The 18,239-nt window shown below is 51.1% G+C and overlaps 7 protein-coding genes across 7 annotated transcripts; 4 read left to right on the forward strand and 3 right to left on the reverse strand.

The window, feature by feature from the left end:
* Positions 1 to 557: 557 nt before the first annotated feature.
* BO72DRAFT_464444 (uncharacterized protein) lies at positions 558 to 3,681 on the forward strand (the record flags this gene model as incomplete). The annotated part of the gene is made up of 2 exons (XM_040946641.1): positions 558 to 692; positions 1,069 to 3,681. The coding sequence occupies 2 exons, from the start codon at positions 558 to 560 to the stop codon at positions 3,679 to 3,681; spliced, it is 2,748 nt and encodes a 915-aa protein (XP_040806626.1).
* Positions 3,682 to 3,924: 243 nt separating this feature from the next.
* BO72DRAFT_443462 (uncharacterized protein) lies at positions 3,925 to 6,029 on the forward strand. Its single transcript, XM_040943575.1, has 3 exons — positions 3,925 to 4,596; positions 4,657 to 4,832; positions 4,908 to 6,029. Exons 1-3 carry the CDS (start codon positions 4,409 to 4,411, stop codon positions 5,672 to 5,674), a joined length of 1,131 nt encoding a protein of 376 aa, XP_040806627.1. The 5' UTR covers positions 3,925 to 4,408; the 3' UTR covers positions 5,675 to 6,029.
* BO72DRAFT_443463 (thiamine-binding protein) lies at positions 5,857 to 7,382 on the reverse strand. The gene is made up of 4 exons (XM_040943576.1): positions 6,992 to 7,382; positions 6,554 to 6,659; positions 6,279 to 6,381; positions 5,857 to 6,114 (listed from the first exon to the last, which is right to left on the reverse strand). The coding sequence occupies exons 1-4, from the start codon at positions 7,052 to 7,054 to the stop codon at positions 6,048 to 6,050; spliced, it is 339 nt and encodes a 112-aa protein (XP_040806628.1). The 5' UTR covers positions 7,055 to 7,382; the 3' UTR covers positions 5,857 to 6,047.
* Positions 7,383 to 8,977: 1,595 nt separating this feature from the next.
* On the forward strand, positions 8,978 to 10,633 carry BO72DRAFT_3317 (inositol-pentakisphosphate 2-kinase). The gene is made up of 2 exons (XM_040940556.1): positions 8,978 to 10,243; positions 10,304 to 10,633. The coding sequence occupies exons 1-2, from the start codon at positions 9,383 to 9,385 to the stop codon at positions 10,505 to 10,507; spliced, it is 1,065 nt and encodes a 354-aa protein (XP_040806629.1). The 5' UTR covers positions 8,978 to 9,382; the 3' UTR covers positions 10,508 to 10,633.
* A 1,906-nt stretch (positions 10,634 to 12,539) lies between these two features.
* BO72DRAFT_366346 (chitin deacetylase) lies at positions 12,540 to 13,459 on the reverse strand (the record flags this gene model as incomplete). The annotated part of the gene is made up of 3 exons (XM_040940785.1): positions 12,540 to 12,592; positions 12,677 to 13,041; positions 13,128 to 13,459. 3 exons carry the CDS (start codon positions 13,457 to 13,459, stop codon positions 12,540 to 12,542), a joined length of 750 nt encoding a protein of 249 aa, XP_040806630.1.
* A 454-nt stretch (positions 13,460 to 13,913) lies between these two features.
* On the forward strand, positions 13,914 to 15,355 carry BO72DRAFT_443466 (Nitroreductase). Its single transcript, XM_040943577.1, has 3 exons — positions 13,914 to 14,676; positions 14,798 to 14,912; positions 15,052 to 15,355. The coding sequence occupies exons 1-3, from the start codon at positions 14,227 to 14,229 to the stop codon at positions 15,255 to 15,257; spliced, it is 771 nt and encodes a 256-aa protein (XP_040806631.1). The 5' UTR covers positions 13,914 to 14,226; the 3' UTR covers positions 15,258 to 15,355.
* A 221-nt stretch (positions 15,356 to 15,576) lies between these two features.
* Positions 15,577 to 18,171, reverse strand: BO72DRAFT_418732 (uncharacterized protein). The gene is made up of 3 exons (XM_040942639.1): positions 16,682 to 18,171; positions 16,346 to 16,632; positions 15,577 to 16,273 (listed from the first exon to the last, which is right to left on the reverse strand). The coding sequence occupies exons 1-3, from the start codon at positions 17,966 to 17,968 to the stop codon at positions 15,835 to 15,837; spliced, it is 2,013 nt and encodes a 670-aa protein (XP_040806632.1). The 5' UTR covers positions 17,969 to 18,171; the 3' UTR covers positions 15,577 to 15,834.
* Between the last annotated feature and the right edge of the window lie 68 nt (positions 18,172 to 18,239).

An 18,239-nucleotide genomic window follows, 5' to 3' on the forward strand; every position in this document is an offset into this window, starting at 1 on the left:
TAGCTTAATTTATGTACAACGTCGATTATCCCAGTCTTCCTCTCAAATAGACCGTTACAAAAACCCAGACATACCGCCAATTGGTGTCAAGGAATGTCAATCGCAAGACGCTGCGGGATCATACTTGGCAAAGTATTAGGCGTTTACTCCTTACCGAACCAGGTCTTGTGGCCCTATTTTCAAGGTTAGCAATTGGCTCTTCAGGCAAAGAACGCAGTCAAGTGTAGATTAGATGTGGGCAGCACTTACGAAGACCATGCGGCCCATGGCATAGGTGGTAGCTGAAGAGACGTTAGTATGGACAACTCGATAGCGCGAGAATGAGTATTGCTCACCAATGCCGAGACCATAGACGGAGATGAGGTAAGGGTACATGATGTAGTTGCTGCGCTCGGTCTGTGGGTAAACGGACAATGGTTAGACCTTCCATGCTACCATATAATCATTCCAACCCAACTAACCTTATACCACTGACGCTTGCCGTCGTGCTTCTGGAAGAGACGCTGGTAATAGGGGACACGGTTCTCACGGAACACAAATCTATGGAGATATTCAACATGTGTCAGTTATGTGGAAGTCAATTGGGAGATAAGCAGTGGTCAGAGCCCGGTCAACGGTGCGCTGCCCGAGCTGACGAACGAGTTATGATCGGGAGCGCAGAGACCGTGCAAGGGGATGAAAATAAGAAAAGAGTAGTAGAGGCTTACCCAGCCATGCGAGGAGCGGTGCGGAACATTTTGGCGGTTATGCGAATGCGACAAGAACGAGGTTTTCTAGAGAATGAAGACGAGAATGGCAGCTAGAAGATTGGCAGTAACAATGATCAGTCGATGTCGTGAAGTGTGGACCCGAGCATGTCCCGATCACGTGGTCACCCTCGCACTTCCGCCTTTAGGATGCAAGGCTTAATAATTTCACGTGATGACGCAGTACCAGAGCTAACTCAACTAGGTTTGGCTCAACAGATTGGTCTCCCCCAGAAAAGTAGTTTCCGCGGAATCCAAGTGCGCAGCAGTTGAGCTCAATCCCCATCGATTCACATGTGCAAGAGATATTCCATGCTTTCAGGGAGCGAATGAGGAGGATGGTCAGATCTATCGTTCTCCTCTCTTCCTTTTCGTCTCAAGACTCATGCGCCCGGCTCTTCTTCGATTACTGAAGAGACCGTCAGCTCTTTCGGTTCTCGACTCCCTGATCTCAGCACCGGCCGGGGTTGAACAATTGGAGCTTAGACGCAATCAGAGGTGTCTGCGATGTCTATCCAGGAGTACCCGACAAGAAAATTACATATCCTCCGTCAACCGAGAACAGACAGCATGCAGCGAATCTCCCTCTCCCTCAACAAGACGAAAATTGAGCTTCCAGGTCCACAAGATCAAAGCACCGAAGGCGCAAGCAGAGGATAGTGTTGAAAATGGTGAAAGCTCTCTCGACAAGCAGAGGTACCCATCGCGATTCCGTATACAAACAGAGAAGCTAGAATTCGAATCGGATATTGGACATGTACGCGACATCGGAACTCGTCTGGTGGATAGCCCACTCCACCGAAATGATTTCAGTCTCTGGGCTGAGCTACTACGCTACCGCCAACGGCACTATGGAGAGCAAGGAACAATGGTCATTTGGGAGGCTCTGACTGATCGCGTGGACGATGTGCGACTCCCAGTGGACGGGGACTTGGCCGACTTTCTCTGGCAGAGCTTTGTCGACCTCGGTTTCAAGCGAGAGATTGTGATGGTTGAGGTGGCTGAATATGCGGGAGAGCTCTGGAGTAAGACTGGGAACCGGTGGCCCAAGCTCTACGAGAGAATTGTCGGCGGCTTCATTGAACGCGGCCTGATTGATCGGGCTGAGGAATGGCATCGAAAACTTCAAGAGCCACACCTTGCAAGTCCGAATGACATTCTACATGTCCTAAGACCGGCCGTCTCTGCTCGCCACTCGAACAGTACTGTTGTGGGTAAAAACAAGGCTAAAAACCAGGGCCAAGGCTTCCTACCAAGCCTAGTGGCATTTCGCAATATCTGCCGGTCGATACAAGGCCACCAGATCTACGTTCCCACCATGTCTGCGCTCCTTCAAAATGATCTTCCTGCTCAAGAGCTGGTACTCATGCATCTATTCTTAGTGGGTCAAGGCGATCATCCCCGTTCCTACCAAGACATAGAGTCATTGATCCACGCTGCAGAAAAGCGTGGCCTACAATCATTCCGGCAGAAGCTCCGAGCTTATGTCGACCGTCAATTCCCTAGTGAGATTGAAGATATTCAATGCAAAGACTCTAAAATTGAGAATTCTGAGCATAGACCGCAGGCGAGCCCTAGCGAAAGACAGCCCTTGCATGACGAAAAGCCCATCAAGGACGACCTGGGCGCGCGCTTATTCGCTACGGACGCTTTGAAGTTTGAACTCATTCTCTCTGGCTTCAAGATGTTTGGCGCTACTTCTATTGGACCACAATCATTACGGGAAATGGCTGTGAGAGCGCACGGCAGCCGCGATCTACTGGAAAGGCTTCGACTTCTGCAGGAAGCAGGTATTTCCATCGGGGACTCGATCTTCTCTCGCCTTGTCCGCAAGCTAGCCACAGAAAATCGTGGTATCGTTCTGACAGATCTACTTCGAAGTGATCAACATCCCGACATGCTGGAGGATATGCGTGTTCAAGAATCTCTCTTGTTGTCTCACTACCTCAGTCAAGACTGGCGTCGCTACAACCTGACCCTAGCCATCCTCAGCGAAATAGCCGACGAAGGACCAAACATGTTCAACATCCATTTTCGAAAACATCTGAGAGCGGGCGAGTGGGAGTTGGCATCGAAAATAGTCGATGAACTAGCTTTGCGCGGAGAGCCCCTCACGAAGACAAGCATCGACTTACTGATCAGTCATGTTCTGACCCCACGACGGCCTGGGTCTGGACCGATCCGAGTTCCTGACCGGCCACCGCAAATTGAAGTGGCGTTCGTCTTCCGTGTTCTACGACGCACCATTCCATTGGGGTCAACTGTATCTGCCAGGCTCTGGATTGAGTTGATCAAACGACTGGGCCAGACAGACTCCTGGGTTGAGCTTCGGAAGTGTTGTCTTTGGCTAGCCCGTCATTATTCTTTCACTGGGCCGCAGAAGGATACACCTCTGGACATCATATCAGGATCAAGCGCGGCACCACATAGTCGGACCTCTCCAGCTTCGGGGCACAATGCTGACATGCTCCGCACAATATTCAGCCGCCACGTCCAGGAAGCCCTCGTGCATTGGGGGTTCCGCAAGCGAGTCTCTCCGAACAACCATCGCTACCACGCGGTCAATGATTTGATTCCATGGATACGGGGCCTCGCTCTCCTGCGTGAGCTGGAGCGTAGCGGTGTTGAGCTTCAGGTAAGCAGCATCAGCCGCGCGTGTCGGCAACGGCTTGCTGTTGTCTTTGGACGAAACCGGCGGTCTAGCCGCCCCATGAACCGCATGTTGCGACGAGAAAATCCTTATACTCTTGAAAAGGTACTCGGCGATATCAGCCGCGTCTGGGGAGAGCCATCCTTGTTTGCAGGCCGAGAGCACATCGATGTGTTTCGACTAATTAATCCACCGAGTTCCAAGATGTCGTACCGCAGGACACGTAAAACCCTCTGGAGGGAGCAAAAACTGCGGGGACCAGCTTTCATTCAGAGTCGGTCATAATGTATCAACAGACAGTGACAGTGTATATAGACCCCAATAGACCGAATATATCACATATCTACTTGTAGCTTCTAAGGCCAGACAGAGCCTGAAACTTGGATGCCTTAAGGGGGTGGGTGGATGGCACGTGAGGCGACCGGGGCAACGTAAGATCCCAAACAAACCCAACAAACAAAGACATGGGATGGCGCGTCCGACCGGGCTGAGCCACTGTTGTGCTAAGAATAGGCGGCCACACTTCCCGTTCATTCTCCATCTTTTCATGGCTACCCATGACATCTCAACTGCTGTATGGCCTGCCTAGACCTTCTGGCCCACTGTCAATAAGCAGATCAACGCAAGATTCTAAACTCTCTCAGTGACCGTGCTCTCGTTGACTTACATGAGTACCACATCCCATCCCCCTGTCGTAGCTTGCTCATTATCCCTCTTTTTATCTTTTCTAACCTGTCAGTCAATAAATAAATGCGAACCTCTTCTATTGTTCCGCAAGTGGGGTCATTGTTTCTTCTTGCTGCATCATTCCTATACATATTTACTCTCATCTTTAGCATTGGATCGTGACCCTTCTCTGACCGTTGACATCTAATTTTGCCATCCCTACGCTCCTCCATCAATTCTATAGTTATCGTCCTAATTCCCTAGGTCATTTTGCGGCGGTTTTCCTGCATATTTGTCTCCTTACACCTAAATACCATATCGCCCGAGAGTCGCCTGCACAACCACAATGCGAGGACTGGGAATTCTGGCCCTTGCCCCTTTGGCAGCTGCAAAAGCTTTGCATTCGCGACAGACAGCATGCAACAACTCGCCGTCCCTGTGCTCCAAATCCTACGGTGAGATTACTCATCTAGGCGCACATGATAGTCCGTTTCTCCGGGACGCATCGACCGATTACTCAACCTTTGGAGATCAGTGAGTAGTTTCAGAACCACATACGCGACTCAAGCTTGGAGCTGACTGACAGTCGCGCAGATATTACAACACGACACTACAACTCGAGGCGGGCGTACGTCTAGTAACGGCGCAAGTGCACAAGTCAGATTCAGAGTGGCACCTATGTCATACCAACTGTGACTATCTAGATGCAGGCAAGCTAAGCACATGGCTATCGGAGATCAAAACATGGCTAGACTCCAACCCAAACGATGGTAAGTCGCGCACCCTCCGTTGAAATCCTTGACCCAGTGACAAAGCAGGAGAGTTAATATTTCATGGCTGCATAGTGGTCACGGTCCTGCTGGTCAACTCGGACGACGCAACAGCATCGGATCTTCACTCGGAGTATGAGACAGCGGGCATTGGGAATTACACCTACACGCCTACCTCACAGACCTCCGCGCCCAGCTCCTGGCCCACTCTACAGGAGCTGATCAACGAGGGTACTCGGTTGATATCATTTGTGGCATCGCTAAGCGCCTCGAGCAACACGGTGGCTCCATACCTGATGGACGAGTTCACCTACCTCTGGGAGAACCCCTACGATGTGACCTCGGCGTCGAATTTCTCTTGTACACCCGACCGCCCAACGACCGTGAAGAATGACTTGTCTGCTGCACTTTCTTCCAACCGGCTTCCCTTTATGAATCACTTTCTTTACCAGACTACCATCCTCGACATTGAGTACCCAAATGTAAGCTATGTGGGCACGACTAATGCCCCCTCCGGCGGCACGGGCAATCTCGGCGATACTGCGAAGAAGTGTAAGAGTGCTTACAGTGGCCGCCAACCGACTTTCATCCTGGTGGACTTCTTCAACAAAGGACCCGCCATATCGACGGTGGACAGTCTGAACAATGTCACCGACGCTACCGGACGCGCCAATCTCACGTCGACTACTCAAACGAGCTCCGCCTCCACGTACTCGAATGTGTTCAAGGGACTGGTGGAGACGGTTCAGAAAGCAATGGACGGAGCGAATCCCAGCATGGGGGAATGGATCTGGGCCGGCGGGGACTGGGGCAGCTTGTTGGGCGGTGGGATTGCTCTCTAAAGTCTGTCGCACGCGTTCTCTCCCGCCTGCCATCTTATTGGGTTCTCTTTTTCATTCCCTTTCCTTGCAAATTAGCAGCATTGCAGTTCTCTCATTGGCATGCATAAATGCAAGCTCGGCGCTCCTTCAATTTTTGTGATATCTGGATGATTCTCATGACGCTCCTTCGCTTTATGATGGTTCACATTTCACTGCACATAGAGACGGCGTTTTTTGTTTGATGGATCTTAACGACTTGTCAATCATTGTACTTATATATATGAAATTACCTTCCTTGTCCGGCCATCCGTATCTTCCATGCCCCGACAGGTGCAGGCAATCTGTCGTCGTAAGCCAGATTGAGCTCGACCACAAAAGCCCTTACAACCGATGCTCACTGCTGCCCAAGCAAGGAGCGGACCTTGTTCACCTTATCCTCAAATGACTGCTCCTTATCGGTCCTGCGAGAGGGAGACATGATACATTAGCCAACGCCATCCAATTAGACATCACCTTTCTGGGAGCGTTTCCCAGTTCGAAAATGCGACATCATAGGGGGGAGTCGAAGACCGAAGTATCTATAACCAGACGAGAAATAGGAGTGGGATGAAAGAGTGTGTTCTACCTTGATCCAACCCGAATGTCCGTCTGAATCCTCACAATACCCTGTTGATGCAGGATCGTATGCGCCTGCCCAATGACCTGATGAACTTTGTCCCACGGTCCCTCTGTTTAAGTCGATGCCGCAACCCCCCGTCCCGCAAAAGGAGCACAGGGAGTGGAGGGCGGGTCCTCAGTTAGCCAAGAACCATGAGATGATTACGTGCACGAGTCGGAAAGAGAAGAAAGCATTGGGCAAGAGGAAAATGAGATTAGGAGGGACACAGCTGCGCGACTCACCAAGGGTTGTCCCGGCGGAGTGCATGACGAATTTGAGGCCCGACTTCTCGACTAGGCGTTGGACGTCGGCGATTTGGGCGGACACTGATGGGGACGAGGTGCCGATCTGCGCGGATGGGTTAGTCTCACTGAGGGGAGTTCGTTCTGCAGCTTAGTGTTCAGGCTCAGGGGGTCCACTCCATATGGTGTTGGCAAGATAGCATGGAATAGAATGGGTGAGTGGGTGGACGGATGGATGGGGATATGATGGATGGATGGATGCATGGATATGCATGAAGCAGTCGGAGTCGTCCCGTCAAATTGAGGCATGTCATGAATGCATGGAGATAAGCACTACTTGCTGGTGATACCTTGTCGATGATGACGGAAGACGGCCTGCTCATGTGGGACACAGGTACAGCAAATCGATGCGACAAAGGTAGTCTGTAGTGTACTTACAGGAATCAAACAGAAGTCCGCCGTGCAATGCGGGGGAGTTGGGATGGACGCGATGTTGTCCATTTTCAGATTAGCCTGTTTGTTGAAGGTTCACGGAAGATGTACAATTATCTGTTGCAAGCCAAACGAAAATCTCAAAAGCCTAAGCTGTATTTCCCAGTAAACGTGGACGATGGTGAGACCTCTGGTGTTGGATGACAGCAGTTGTTGTTGTTTCTCTCGCGTTGCTCTTCCCTCAGCGCGGGGCCGAACAGCGGAGGGGCAATTGGGGAAGGGGGGGGGGCGACATCATCTCCCACGTTTTCGACTTCCCCCCGTTCCATTCATCGACATTAACATATGAACATTGACCTTGACAAGGATTAACTCCCTCACTACATCCCTGACTGACTCCATCAGATATTCTCTCTTCTAGACCCGATGAGCAATTCTTAGTCCACCCGGTTCTAGCATTGTACATACATAAGACGCGCATCGCCAGCCATGCACCGGTCTGTGGGTTGCCGCGAACAACTCATCAAAATCTCGTTTCCCACTCCGTAGGGGAGTCAATAATCATACGGTGCATCAGTTAACTGTATCTGTCCAAATTGAACACTTCTGGTCGGAATTTACGGTCTCGACTGGATAGACTAGCAATCCTTTATTTGTGCGCTTTGACGAGTGTCTCTCTTACTTCGCCCGTCATCTTGTCATTCTCTCTGCACTGTTCGCCCGCCATCAGAATTGAGGACCACTAGGTCTCACTACGGTGCGTATCGTTGCATATGCAATGAACTATCCTGGGGCCGATACCAATGCCGAACGGGGCGACCATCCGGGAAAGAAAAAAAAAGGGAAGACAATCAAAAGCAAAAGTGACAAGAAGAGACCCCAATGAGGCTGCATGGAGAGTAAGGAACCGAAGCAAACAATTAGTCGAATTACTGATTGGCGAGAGCCTTTGGAGGCTTGTTGACAAGGGAAGACGTCTCGAAAATGTCTCCAGGGTGAGTTGCACTTCACTTCCAGGATCAATATATGATGCCTCCAAAATCGGTCCGTTGAGCTTTCAAATGAACCACGGTTCACCTCGCGTTTCTAAATCCTCGCCAACTCCTCATTTCGGTCGCCTCGTACCCCCACTGCACTATTGAGAATATATCGTGGACTATAACTAGCACTTTCCCTTCAATCTCCTTCTCTTCTCCTCTTTCTTTGAATTACTTCGACGCTGGTGGGTTTGCCTACTACTCTACTCGGGTGTGACGCAGTCTCGTTGGCCGACCGGTTCAATCGACCATTCATTCCTCCACTGGCTCAGCCCGATAGATCGACGTTAGCCGTCCCTGGAGTATATTGCTCGCAGGAGTTAGCAGAGAACTAGGCAGGTTTCGTGACATTGTCGACCAATCTATTGAATACGAATCACCTCCTGCTATCCATTTTTGACCGCCTATCGCCAGCTATTGTGCAGCAACCAAGGCAGCACGGGTTTCCTACCGACGTCCGTGTGCCCGACGCCCTGCGCTCAGCTGGGTTTACCGGTGCTGTGATAGTCCAATATCTCCTCTCCTCGAAACTAGCTGCTTCTATCACCATTTCCAAATATTGGTGGCCGGGTCGCGCCTAGTGTCAGCAGATCCGCACTCCCTGAATTCAACTTCAGGGCTGATCAAGGAATTGCAAGCTTAGTGTTTCCGCCTAAGAACAGGAAGTCCGACCGCCACGGTGGCTGATGCGATTCAAATCCCTGCACAAGGCTCAGGTCCTAGATCTACAAAGTACCAAGTAGTTGCCCTTGCACTAAACGAAATCGGGCTGGGGGCTTTTCCATCAATATTTGGAGTGGCTCATTCCTTCACGGACGAATCAACGAGCAGAGGCTTACTTCCAAGGCAAGATCACCTGAGCCTGATTTGGAGCGATCAGATCTCATTTTCAGCAGCTTATTCTCCATCGCCTGCACATCAATTGGCTGGGTTTAACGAGGCTCAGTACTGACACAAGGACGTGAGAGCCTGGGGACAAGCGATTATTGCACTAGTTCATAGATCAGCTACTCCTGTCTGCCCACGTTATTTGACTTGCTGCCGGATCGAACATTCGTACAGCAGGGTTTGGGAAGGTCTCTTGCCCTTTTTGAGAGATCGGCATTCTCATACATCGCAGCCTGCTCTTCTTAAACCTTAACTGCTACATATCTTCGCCTGCGCCCTACGGACTTTTTCTTCCTCGAAGGAACTACTTCAACCACGTGACTCTATACATCGTTGCTGAACATTCCCCCTTGGTCTTTCGCTATCATCTTAAAGTGCGTTGTAGGAAGTCCGAGGCAATTTTTATTTGTATGGATATGAGTTCCTGCTTGATTCATCAACCTTGACCACAGATTCCGTGAGCCCTCAACAAATGCCAAAGCCCAATATGCTGGAGCTCCCGGTAGGGGCCGAGCTCGTCTATCTTGCCGAAGGGGGCGCCAATATCATCTATCGCATCCTCTTTTCTACCCAAACTCATAAGGGGCGAAATCCTAAAGATGTTCCGATAACCGTGTCTTCCAACCTGCCATCAGGCGTAACGGATCGTTATAGTATACCCGCCAGCTTCAAAGGAAAGCTGCTTCGTCTTCGGAAAGACACAAGCTCAGGAATCCCCTACGAAGAGATTGCACGAAACTTCGACCAATGCATTCGGCCTCTTTTTAAACCAGAAGAGCTCGTCGATCAGGAACTTGTCTGTCTTCCCAGAGGACTGGTTCAACTATGCAATGAGCAGCTTCTAGCGGCGGAGCAAACCGGGCAGCGTCCCAGAAGACGACAAGGCGTATATCTCTCTACGACAGAGACATTCGGGCTTCTGATAACTGACATGACCACATTCGCTAGTCCTGGGACCACGTTATCCGAGCTGAAGCCTAAGTGGCTCGCCCAATCTCCGTCAGCCCCAGCTAACTCTCGACGGTGCCGGACATGCGCACTCCGCGAAATGAAGAATAACAAGGCGCGCAAAACCGGCAAGTCCGAGGAAACATCATTCTGTCCGTTGGACTTGGTGAGCGACAGATTCGAGAATGTTCTCCGAGCGGCCCGGTTCGTCAAGGGATGCAAAGATCAGGCCCGGCTGGCAAAGGTACTCTATCGGAATAGTACCCTGCAGAAACTCCTGGCACACCAGAAGAGCATGTGCGATGTGGGGCTCCATGGTCCTCCTGTCACCTCGGTCGAAAAATCGCTCGGGATGACTCTCCGTGACTGTACAATGTTTATCAGGGTGTGTTTTTCTGCTTTTCCTGGCTGGACTGCCACACCCACTAAGCTAATCTCGATGCAGATACCGAAAGATGAGACCAGTCGGATCGAAGTACGCCTCGGAGACCTAGATCTCAAGACTGGGGCGGGAGGCAAGGCGAAGTATTGGCTTGACTTGGAACTTCGCCTGAACGATGAGGGCTGGTACATGGGAGCGAGGAGCAGTGTATCTGAGAATGAGTGTGCACTACAAGGCCCACGCAATCACTCTCAACCATCAATATGAGCTGGACAGCAATTGCTTGATCAAGCTTCATCCACTACGAGTCCAGGTCTATGTCGGCACTGGGCTGGGGTTTGTAGAAATCATTTTACGGAGCGATACAGCATCACATTCATTACCTACAACTTCACAACGACGAAACGGCCTTTTACCCCCATCGTGGCCCCTTTAAATTGTTCTCTTTACCAGCCTTTACAGAACTTGTCTCTCGGTTTCCAAGGGAAGTATTGCGCTGCATCCAGGCCCGACGTGTTTATGTTCGATGCTGAGCATGTAATGGCGTTCTCTGCGTGTACACTAATCAATCAGACACCACTCAGATTGTTGTTCAGTCTAATTATCCTAAGAAATACATCACCCTCTGGTCGACATGGCCACTATCTGTCGCACATATCGAATGGATGTAGCTATGACTCTCAGCCCACTGGATAGTTTGCATCCATGACCATGTGACAAAGTAGCCATCATGTTACCAGGAAAAGGATGTCATGATGTCATCCTATACCCAGGAATATTGGATCTCGACAACAATGGCTACAAGCTTTTATGATTACAACAACAAACCACAAGACCAACGAACCGATAAGCAAAAATTTATGGTTTAGAGCTTCAATCCCCACGCAACACAATCAATTTGCATCACTTTTTTTCTGTCTTCGCAAGATACCTCATCAGCGGAGCTGCCATTACCAATCATCTTAGCGAGAGTTCAATCCTTACATCTTCGCGATCCTCTCATCCTCCGATCCCTCCCCAACCACAACCGCAAACGACGATGCCAGATCTCACCCCTGACGTCACGATCTGAACTTCATCCACTGAATTCATTGATAGCAACACAACCACTTTGGCCACTCAGCGGTTCAAAAAGCCGCGTACTCGTCACTCTCAGTCCCTCGTCCTCGGAAGTATTCTCCAGCCTTCGAGCCTTCATTATCTCTCCGCGTTTCTGCACACTACTCCTCACCTCATACAATTCTTCCCAGCATTTAGCGATACATATATACATTATACAAGTACACCTACAGTGATACATCCATACATCCATACATCCATACATCCACACATCCATACATCCATACACACATCCCTACACACAAACATACATTCATACATCCACACATAAACATACACATAAACACCTGGCCCATCAATAATCCCCGTCCAACAAAACCCACAAGATGACCGGCATCGCGACGAAGATCAAGCATTCCTTCCAGCAGGCAATGAAGCCTTTCCGCTCCACCCAATGGCGGGGCTTGATGGCAGCCAAGGACAAGGAAGACGATCTCGACGCGCAGTACAACTTCCCTTCCGGACGGAGGGCCGGTCAGGGGGGATCTGGATGATTTCATATTGGACTCAACCCAACACAGTTGTGTGAATTTCCCCCCCCCAACCTGGCATGCGGTATGCTTGGCATGGAGGCAGCTGCTAACAGACCTTGGTCTTGCACAGTACATCGAGAAAGTCATATACTATACTTGTTCGAGTTTTCGTCATCAAAAGTTCTGAGTCGGTTCCCGTGACACCTACAGTTGTACTGTACATTCAAAAGTTTAGACCTAGATGGGTAGAATTTAATAATTTCAAGCTACAGGTAGCTATTCCAGTTCTTCCCCGGGGAGGACATGATTCCACCGTACATGGACCCCTCTAGTATGTCCTGGTCTATTAGTGGGGTGTGAATGCGCGCGTGAAATGTCGTTTCTTTGGGGTACTCATGTAAAAGAGTCAAGGGTCAAAAGCCAACTGAAATCTATATCAAAAATTAGCTCTACAAACAATAAAGGTGTGACGAAGGAAAGTTCATCCCGAGACAGTCCGATATCCTGTTTTCCGGAAGGCGCAGCCTAACCGACTCTAATCCTCTAAGGCTTCCTCTCAGTTCCCGACATTCCCACTGTGATGTACCTTATTATGGAAACAAATACCGAAAACAGCATGAAGACTAAAACATGCATTACAGAACAGAACTAAGTAAAGAAAAGCAGCCAAGTGGGCGTCCACAGACTGCCTTGATCTGCTCGTGGCATTAACGATACCAATTATACTCCGGGTCTCCCAAGCATTCTCCCACCGGGACAGCTAGAACCAGCACCCGTGACATTAGCATTTGCTGCAGCAAAGCAAAGCAAAGCAAAGCACTAACAAGACTTATATGTGACTTACGAACTAGCCCCCTGGCCACGATCTCATCCAGCATCGCCCGTGTTAAAGTTGCCACGGTCTGCTCATGGGTGTCGTGGGCCAAAACCACCGAACCCCCAGCATTCAGACCCTCCAGGAATCTCGTGAAGCTCCTCGGGATCAAGTCTGGATGGTCGTGCGCATAGTCTTTGGTATCTACGCTTGTGCTGATCACATGGTATCCCAGTTCGCCCATCGCGGCGAGGACTTCTCCATTGATGGCGAGATAGGGCGGTCTCATGTACGTCGGAACCACGCCGAGAGTGTCGTATAATGCTGCTTCCAGCCGGCGCATTTGTTCGACAACCTCGCCGTATGGTAAAGCGGACAGACGAGCGTGATCGTACCTGAGTTTACGTCTCGTGTTCAGTCTTTGCTTTCTCGGTATTTCTTGGTGATGCGCAAAGGGAAGGAGACAAGGTTTCTCGCTTACGTGTGAGAACCAATCTGGTGTCCTTCGTTCAGGGTCCGGACCAGGATGTCGCGGTGGTTGGAGAGCTGGTAGCCATTGACGAAGAAGGTGGAGCGCGCACCGTACTCGCTGAGGAGGTCGAGGAGTTGCGGAGTGTAGATGCCTGGTCCGTCATCGAAGGTGAGGGCCACGGTGCCGGGAACCGCACAATGAGTGATGACTGCTCCGTAGAGTACATCTCGTGCTGCCTCGTTCGAGGCCAGGCACACGGGGCTGATGTTAAAGAGAATTGTAGTTAGAATGAAGAAGAAGAGGAGAAAGGGCGACTTCGTAGTCCTAAAAATGAGCGACATAATTGAGATCAGTAAGAATGCGATGGAGTTATCCAGATGGCTTCACTAAACTCACCAGACAGAGGGAGAGAGCACTTGGATTCCTTTGAGCAGCTTATCATTCACTGTGGTTGTTGTGAGCTGCCAAAAGGTTGGGAAGGAGCCATACAAAGCTCCCTGGCCAAAAAGCGAGCTGTCCGAAATAGGAAAGGCAGGCTTGCATCCATCATGGATCCATGATCATGGATACTAATGGATTACCTGCGGAAGTTACTCCAACAGACATACTTTACGAAGCATATAAGGGAAGAGGATTGTCGAATAATCATAAAGACCTCACGGCGTTGAGTATGAATGAGTACAAAGGTATAGGAGTTGCAGACAATGATGTCATCCTGCATCCGAAAACAAAACAACGATGGCCCACGAGCTTCATCGAGAAAATGCAATCGCAGACTTACTTGTACAGATTATCAGACATGATAAACCCCCTCCCCCGACACGAGCTCCATATTGTCATCCTGAATCAGCCTTACCCAATCGGCCCAGAACCCCAGGGGCCATGCCATTCATTGGTAATTTCGTACCTGAACAAATGACGCTATTAATAAGCCTATCTCCGCAATTCCGCGCGAATACGAGATCCCGTCGGAGCTCGACTCCGCAATCCGCATACTGTAAATCCGGCACAACTATAAGAACGGCACCACATTCCCAAAAAAGAGGAGAGCGCAAACTGACCCTAGCATTCTAGTCCATCAATCGAAGACCTGTGCATATACCACACAATGGCTACGCCCCGACTCCTCCTCCGCCGCTGCACCCCCGCAGTGCGCTTCACCCTCCCCCGCACCGCTACCACCAACTCCTTGTTGACTCCAGCAACTACAATCCGACTGTCCTCGTCCTCTTCCTCTGCCCCAGCTAAGACTCCCAGCGCACAATCCCTCATCTCTCTTGCCCAGAACCGCCGCACGATCTACCAACTGGGCCGCAACCACTCCGTCCCCGACGCCCAGATCGAGGAGCTCGTGCAGCAAGCCATCCTGCACGTCCCGAGTGCCTTCAACACGCAATCCACCCGCCTGGTCGTCGTCCTGCACAAGGAGCACGAGCGGCTGTGGGACCTCGTGATCGGCGTCTTCCAGAACCTGGTCAAGACGGGCGCGGTGCCCGAGCAGGTGTGGAAGAATCAAACCTTGCCCAAGCTGGAGGGGTTCAAAGCTGCGGTTGGGACGGTGAGTCCAAGTTCCTGTTCCCACCTTCCCGCTCCCATCTCTCGCCCTCTCTATCTGCTCTTGGTTTGGATGTGAGCTGAAGTGAGAGGGGGTCCCTGACTTTTTTTTTTCTGTTGGATAGGTCCTCTTCTACGAAGATCCGGCGCACATCAAGCCATTTTCCGAGAAGTTTGCGCTCTACAAAGACCAGTTTGAACCATGGGCCCAACATTCGAATGCTATGCATCAGTATTTCTGTAGGTTTCTTTTTCCTGTGTTCTCCTTTTCCTGCTTTGACACCCCCTCTTCTTATTCCCTGTGCGCTGCTGTTGCGGCAGCAAAGGGTAGCTCGTGGGTCGATGGGCCGGCCGGCTGACTTTCGGTGCCTTCGTCTAGTGTGGACTGGTCTAGAGGCTCTGGGGTTCGGCGCCAACCTGCAGCACTATAATCCCCTGATCGATGCCCCGGTGGCGGAGGCGTGGAATGTGCCTAGGGAGTGGAAGCTGAGTGCACAGTTGGTATTTGGCAGCCCCGAGGGAGCGCCGGGGCCGAAAGAGCAGAAGCCTGTCGACGAGAGGGTTAAGATCTATGGAAAATTGTAGATGGTCGGGGATATCATGGCGGCGTACAACCGGAAAGGGGGACATACTGTACGGTAGGACTTGGTTCCCGTGATAGAGTAGATAGATGTAGAGTATAGGATAGATAGATATATGAGTTCAGATCTTCAAATCTACAAAGCTTAAGTATAAATCGAGAGTTAGCTATTACCAATGGTCTTATAAGTACAACATGACTTGTGCGCCCTACGGGTATTCGCCGGTCAAGAGTCGCAACAGAGTATGTGGCAAAGAACCTCAACTTGACCAGCAGATTAGGAGCGTGCTCTAATCAACGCATTGTTACTTCTCTACGCGCGACCAAAACAGCTAGATCCAGTTACTCAATCCTGCAAAGCCAAGCCTTGACCCTTTTAGATCTCACGTCTCATACTTATAGTTCCATCCAAACCGCATGATTGGTTCAGCGATGCCAAGTGGTATATTCTAACCCAAAGAACTGATGCCGCTCGTAACGCCCCCGCCATCTATATGTTATCATGCAGAAGGAAACAAAACCGTAAAAAGAAAACCTCCGGCGCCCTCGCAAAGCGGAACAATGAAGAAGCAAAACCAGAAATCAGAAAAAGTCCTGCTCATCCAGCCACTGCGAGTCAATCGCGTAGGCGACCAGATCCGCAGCACAGCACATGTCTTCATGTCCGTGTTCGAGGTCGAGCAGCTCCAGCACGGCGGTCAGTCTCTTCTCGAGCGTCTGTTTCAGGTCTGAGACACTATCAGCGTGAACAGGGGTCACCGTCGGCGGCATTTGTGGTTTTAAGGTGTTCTTCTTGGATGTGGCGGTCGGTTTGAGGCCTTTGTTGGGTGAGCATGGGGCCAGGGGTTGACGGGGTGCTGGGAGCGAGGGGATCTCGGGTTTTCTGTTCTTGAGGAGGGACTGGAGGAGAAAGAGGAGCCAGACGAGGTTGGTTCGAGGGGCGTACTCGGCCCAGATACCCGTGATGTCGGGGCATTTTTCGGACTTGAGGGGATCACCGTGATAGAGCTGGGCGCGCATGCTGAAGGTCAAGATAGTCAACTAATCGTGCACTTGTGATGCCGGCGTGCGAGATTGTTCCGGTGCTACTCACTATCGGTATGTGTTTCTGAGCATGATCTCATCTTCATCCCGTCCGATTGCATCGAAGATTTGTTTCTTGTCGAGATCTGACGAGGCGATCTCATATTCCTCGGCCGCCTCGCTGAGGTGCAATTGTGCGCGAGACAAAGAATAGTCGATGATGGTCGTCTCGAGGGAGCTGAGTCCGAAGCCGCTTTTGTACGACTGATCCATGATCTCCTTGTTTGTGGGTGGATCCATGCACCCCCCTGGCCGAGTACTTCGAATACAGACGTTGCCTAAATGTAGGTCGCGGTGCTATTGGATGTCAGACTTGATTGTAGCTGGCAGAAGATCAAAGGCTTACCTCGAACAATGCGTATTCCTCCGCCCGAGCAAGCGCCATTGCCACTCCCCAGAAGATATCGTAAATCTGGAAGATAGAAGTCCACGCGAACTTCTCCAGTTCGCAGCCAGCATCATCCATTTCCACAATGGCCCACAACTGCAAGTCGGGATAGGCCCTTTTACTGGATGGGTTCGGATTCCAGCAGTCATCCTTGGTATTCTTGTAGTGGTCCCAGGCTCTCTGGAACGAATCGGGGAACCGGCCCTGAACCACGTGGATTTCTCTAAAGCGAGCGAATCCGGGGATCGGATCCAGATACTTGAGCATCTTGACTTCGGACACGATCTCGTCAATGCTGGTAAATTTCTTCGAGCCTGGCCCACTCTGAGCCCGCAGAGGCACAACCTTGAAGACTCCGTCGCCATAGGCCTTCAGGCGGGCGAGCTTGGACCTGGACATCTCCTTCTTGCACACCTCCTCCCGTAATCGAAGCTTGTAGACCTCTCCATATGACCCTTCAGCAATCTTGACCACCTCTAACAGGTTCCCCGCCCGGCCAGCCCACGAGGCAAACTTCTGGACACTCTGCGCCGCAGCCGCGGACAGCGCTTCATTCAAGATCGGGCGAACATATTCATTGGCCTTCTCATCCGTAACACAGCCAGTTGACACCCGAGCCACTGGCTTGTCCTTGTTCCTTCGTGATGCCCTCGTCTCAGATTCTGCGGGAACTTCGCACGTCTTGTTCCGTCGTAGGGTTCGCTCTGCCGGGATCTTATGACTGACTCGGACTTCCACCATCATGTCGTACCGTGGCTTCGCTGTTTGTCGGGTATTTTTTTCCGGTGTGCCGGTGCCCTTCGATTGGACTTGCGCGGTTTCCGGCTCATCTTGTGGTTTCGAAGTTCGGCCGGACCGATCCCCAGCAGATGTAGGCTTCACCTCCTTCTCTTCAACTGACTGCACGACCTCAGGTCTGTCCTCTGAGGTCTTCTTCCTCGTCTTTTCAGCTTTCCCCTTCCTCGTCAGATCCATAAGCGTGCTCTTCTCCTCGATCGCCACCTCCGCTAGTTTCACCCGCACACCCTCCACCGCATCCTCGCCGCTCTCTTTCTCGTGCTGCTTGGGGTCCAGCCACTCCGGAGCCTTGGCGGGGCTTCGCTGATCGAGCACAGCCCTCGGGGCATCTGCCCTCCTCTTTCCGTACACTTTTCTCTGAGCGACGGTGCGGGTTCTGGTTGCCACTCGGGGCATCCATTGCTGTTGGTCACCGGTCGCAGCGACCGGGGAGGGAGGCGGAAACATGGCGGCTTCAGTGCGCTTCACTAGTAGGAGGAGACTTTCGATGATGGTCGGTGGGCTAGCTGCCCGCTAATGTGAGGGACGCTGGGAGGTTATCGATTGCGTTGATGCGAAAGAGACAGCTGCAGCGGCACTGGCATACCGCGGAGGTAGCTTATTGTTCTCTTCCCGTTTTAGGCTTAGTGCCAGTCGTTGCTGAGGAGAAGGGAAAAACAGCGGATTATATAAGCGGACCTGGCATTCATAGTCTCATACTCACTGGAGAAGGTACAAA

The sequence above is a fragment of the Aspergillus fijiensis genome, assembly GCF_003184825.1.
Source record: "Aspergillus fijiensis CBS 313.89 unplaced genomic scaffold BO72scaffold_1, whole genome shotgun sequence".
NCBI classification, from domain to species: Eukaryota; Fungi; Ascomycota; class Eurotiomycetes; order Eurotiales; family Aspergillaceae; genus Aspergillus; species Aspergillus fijiensis.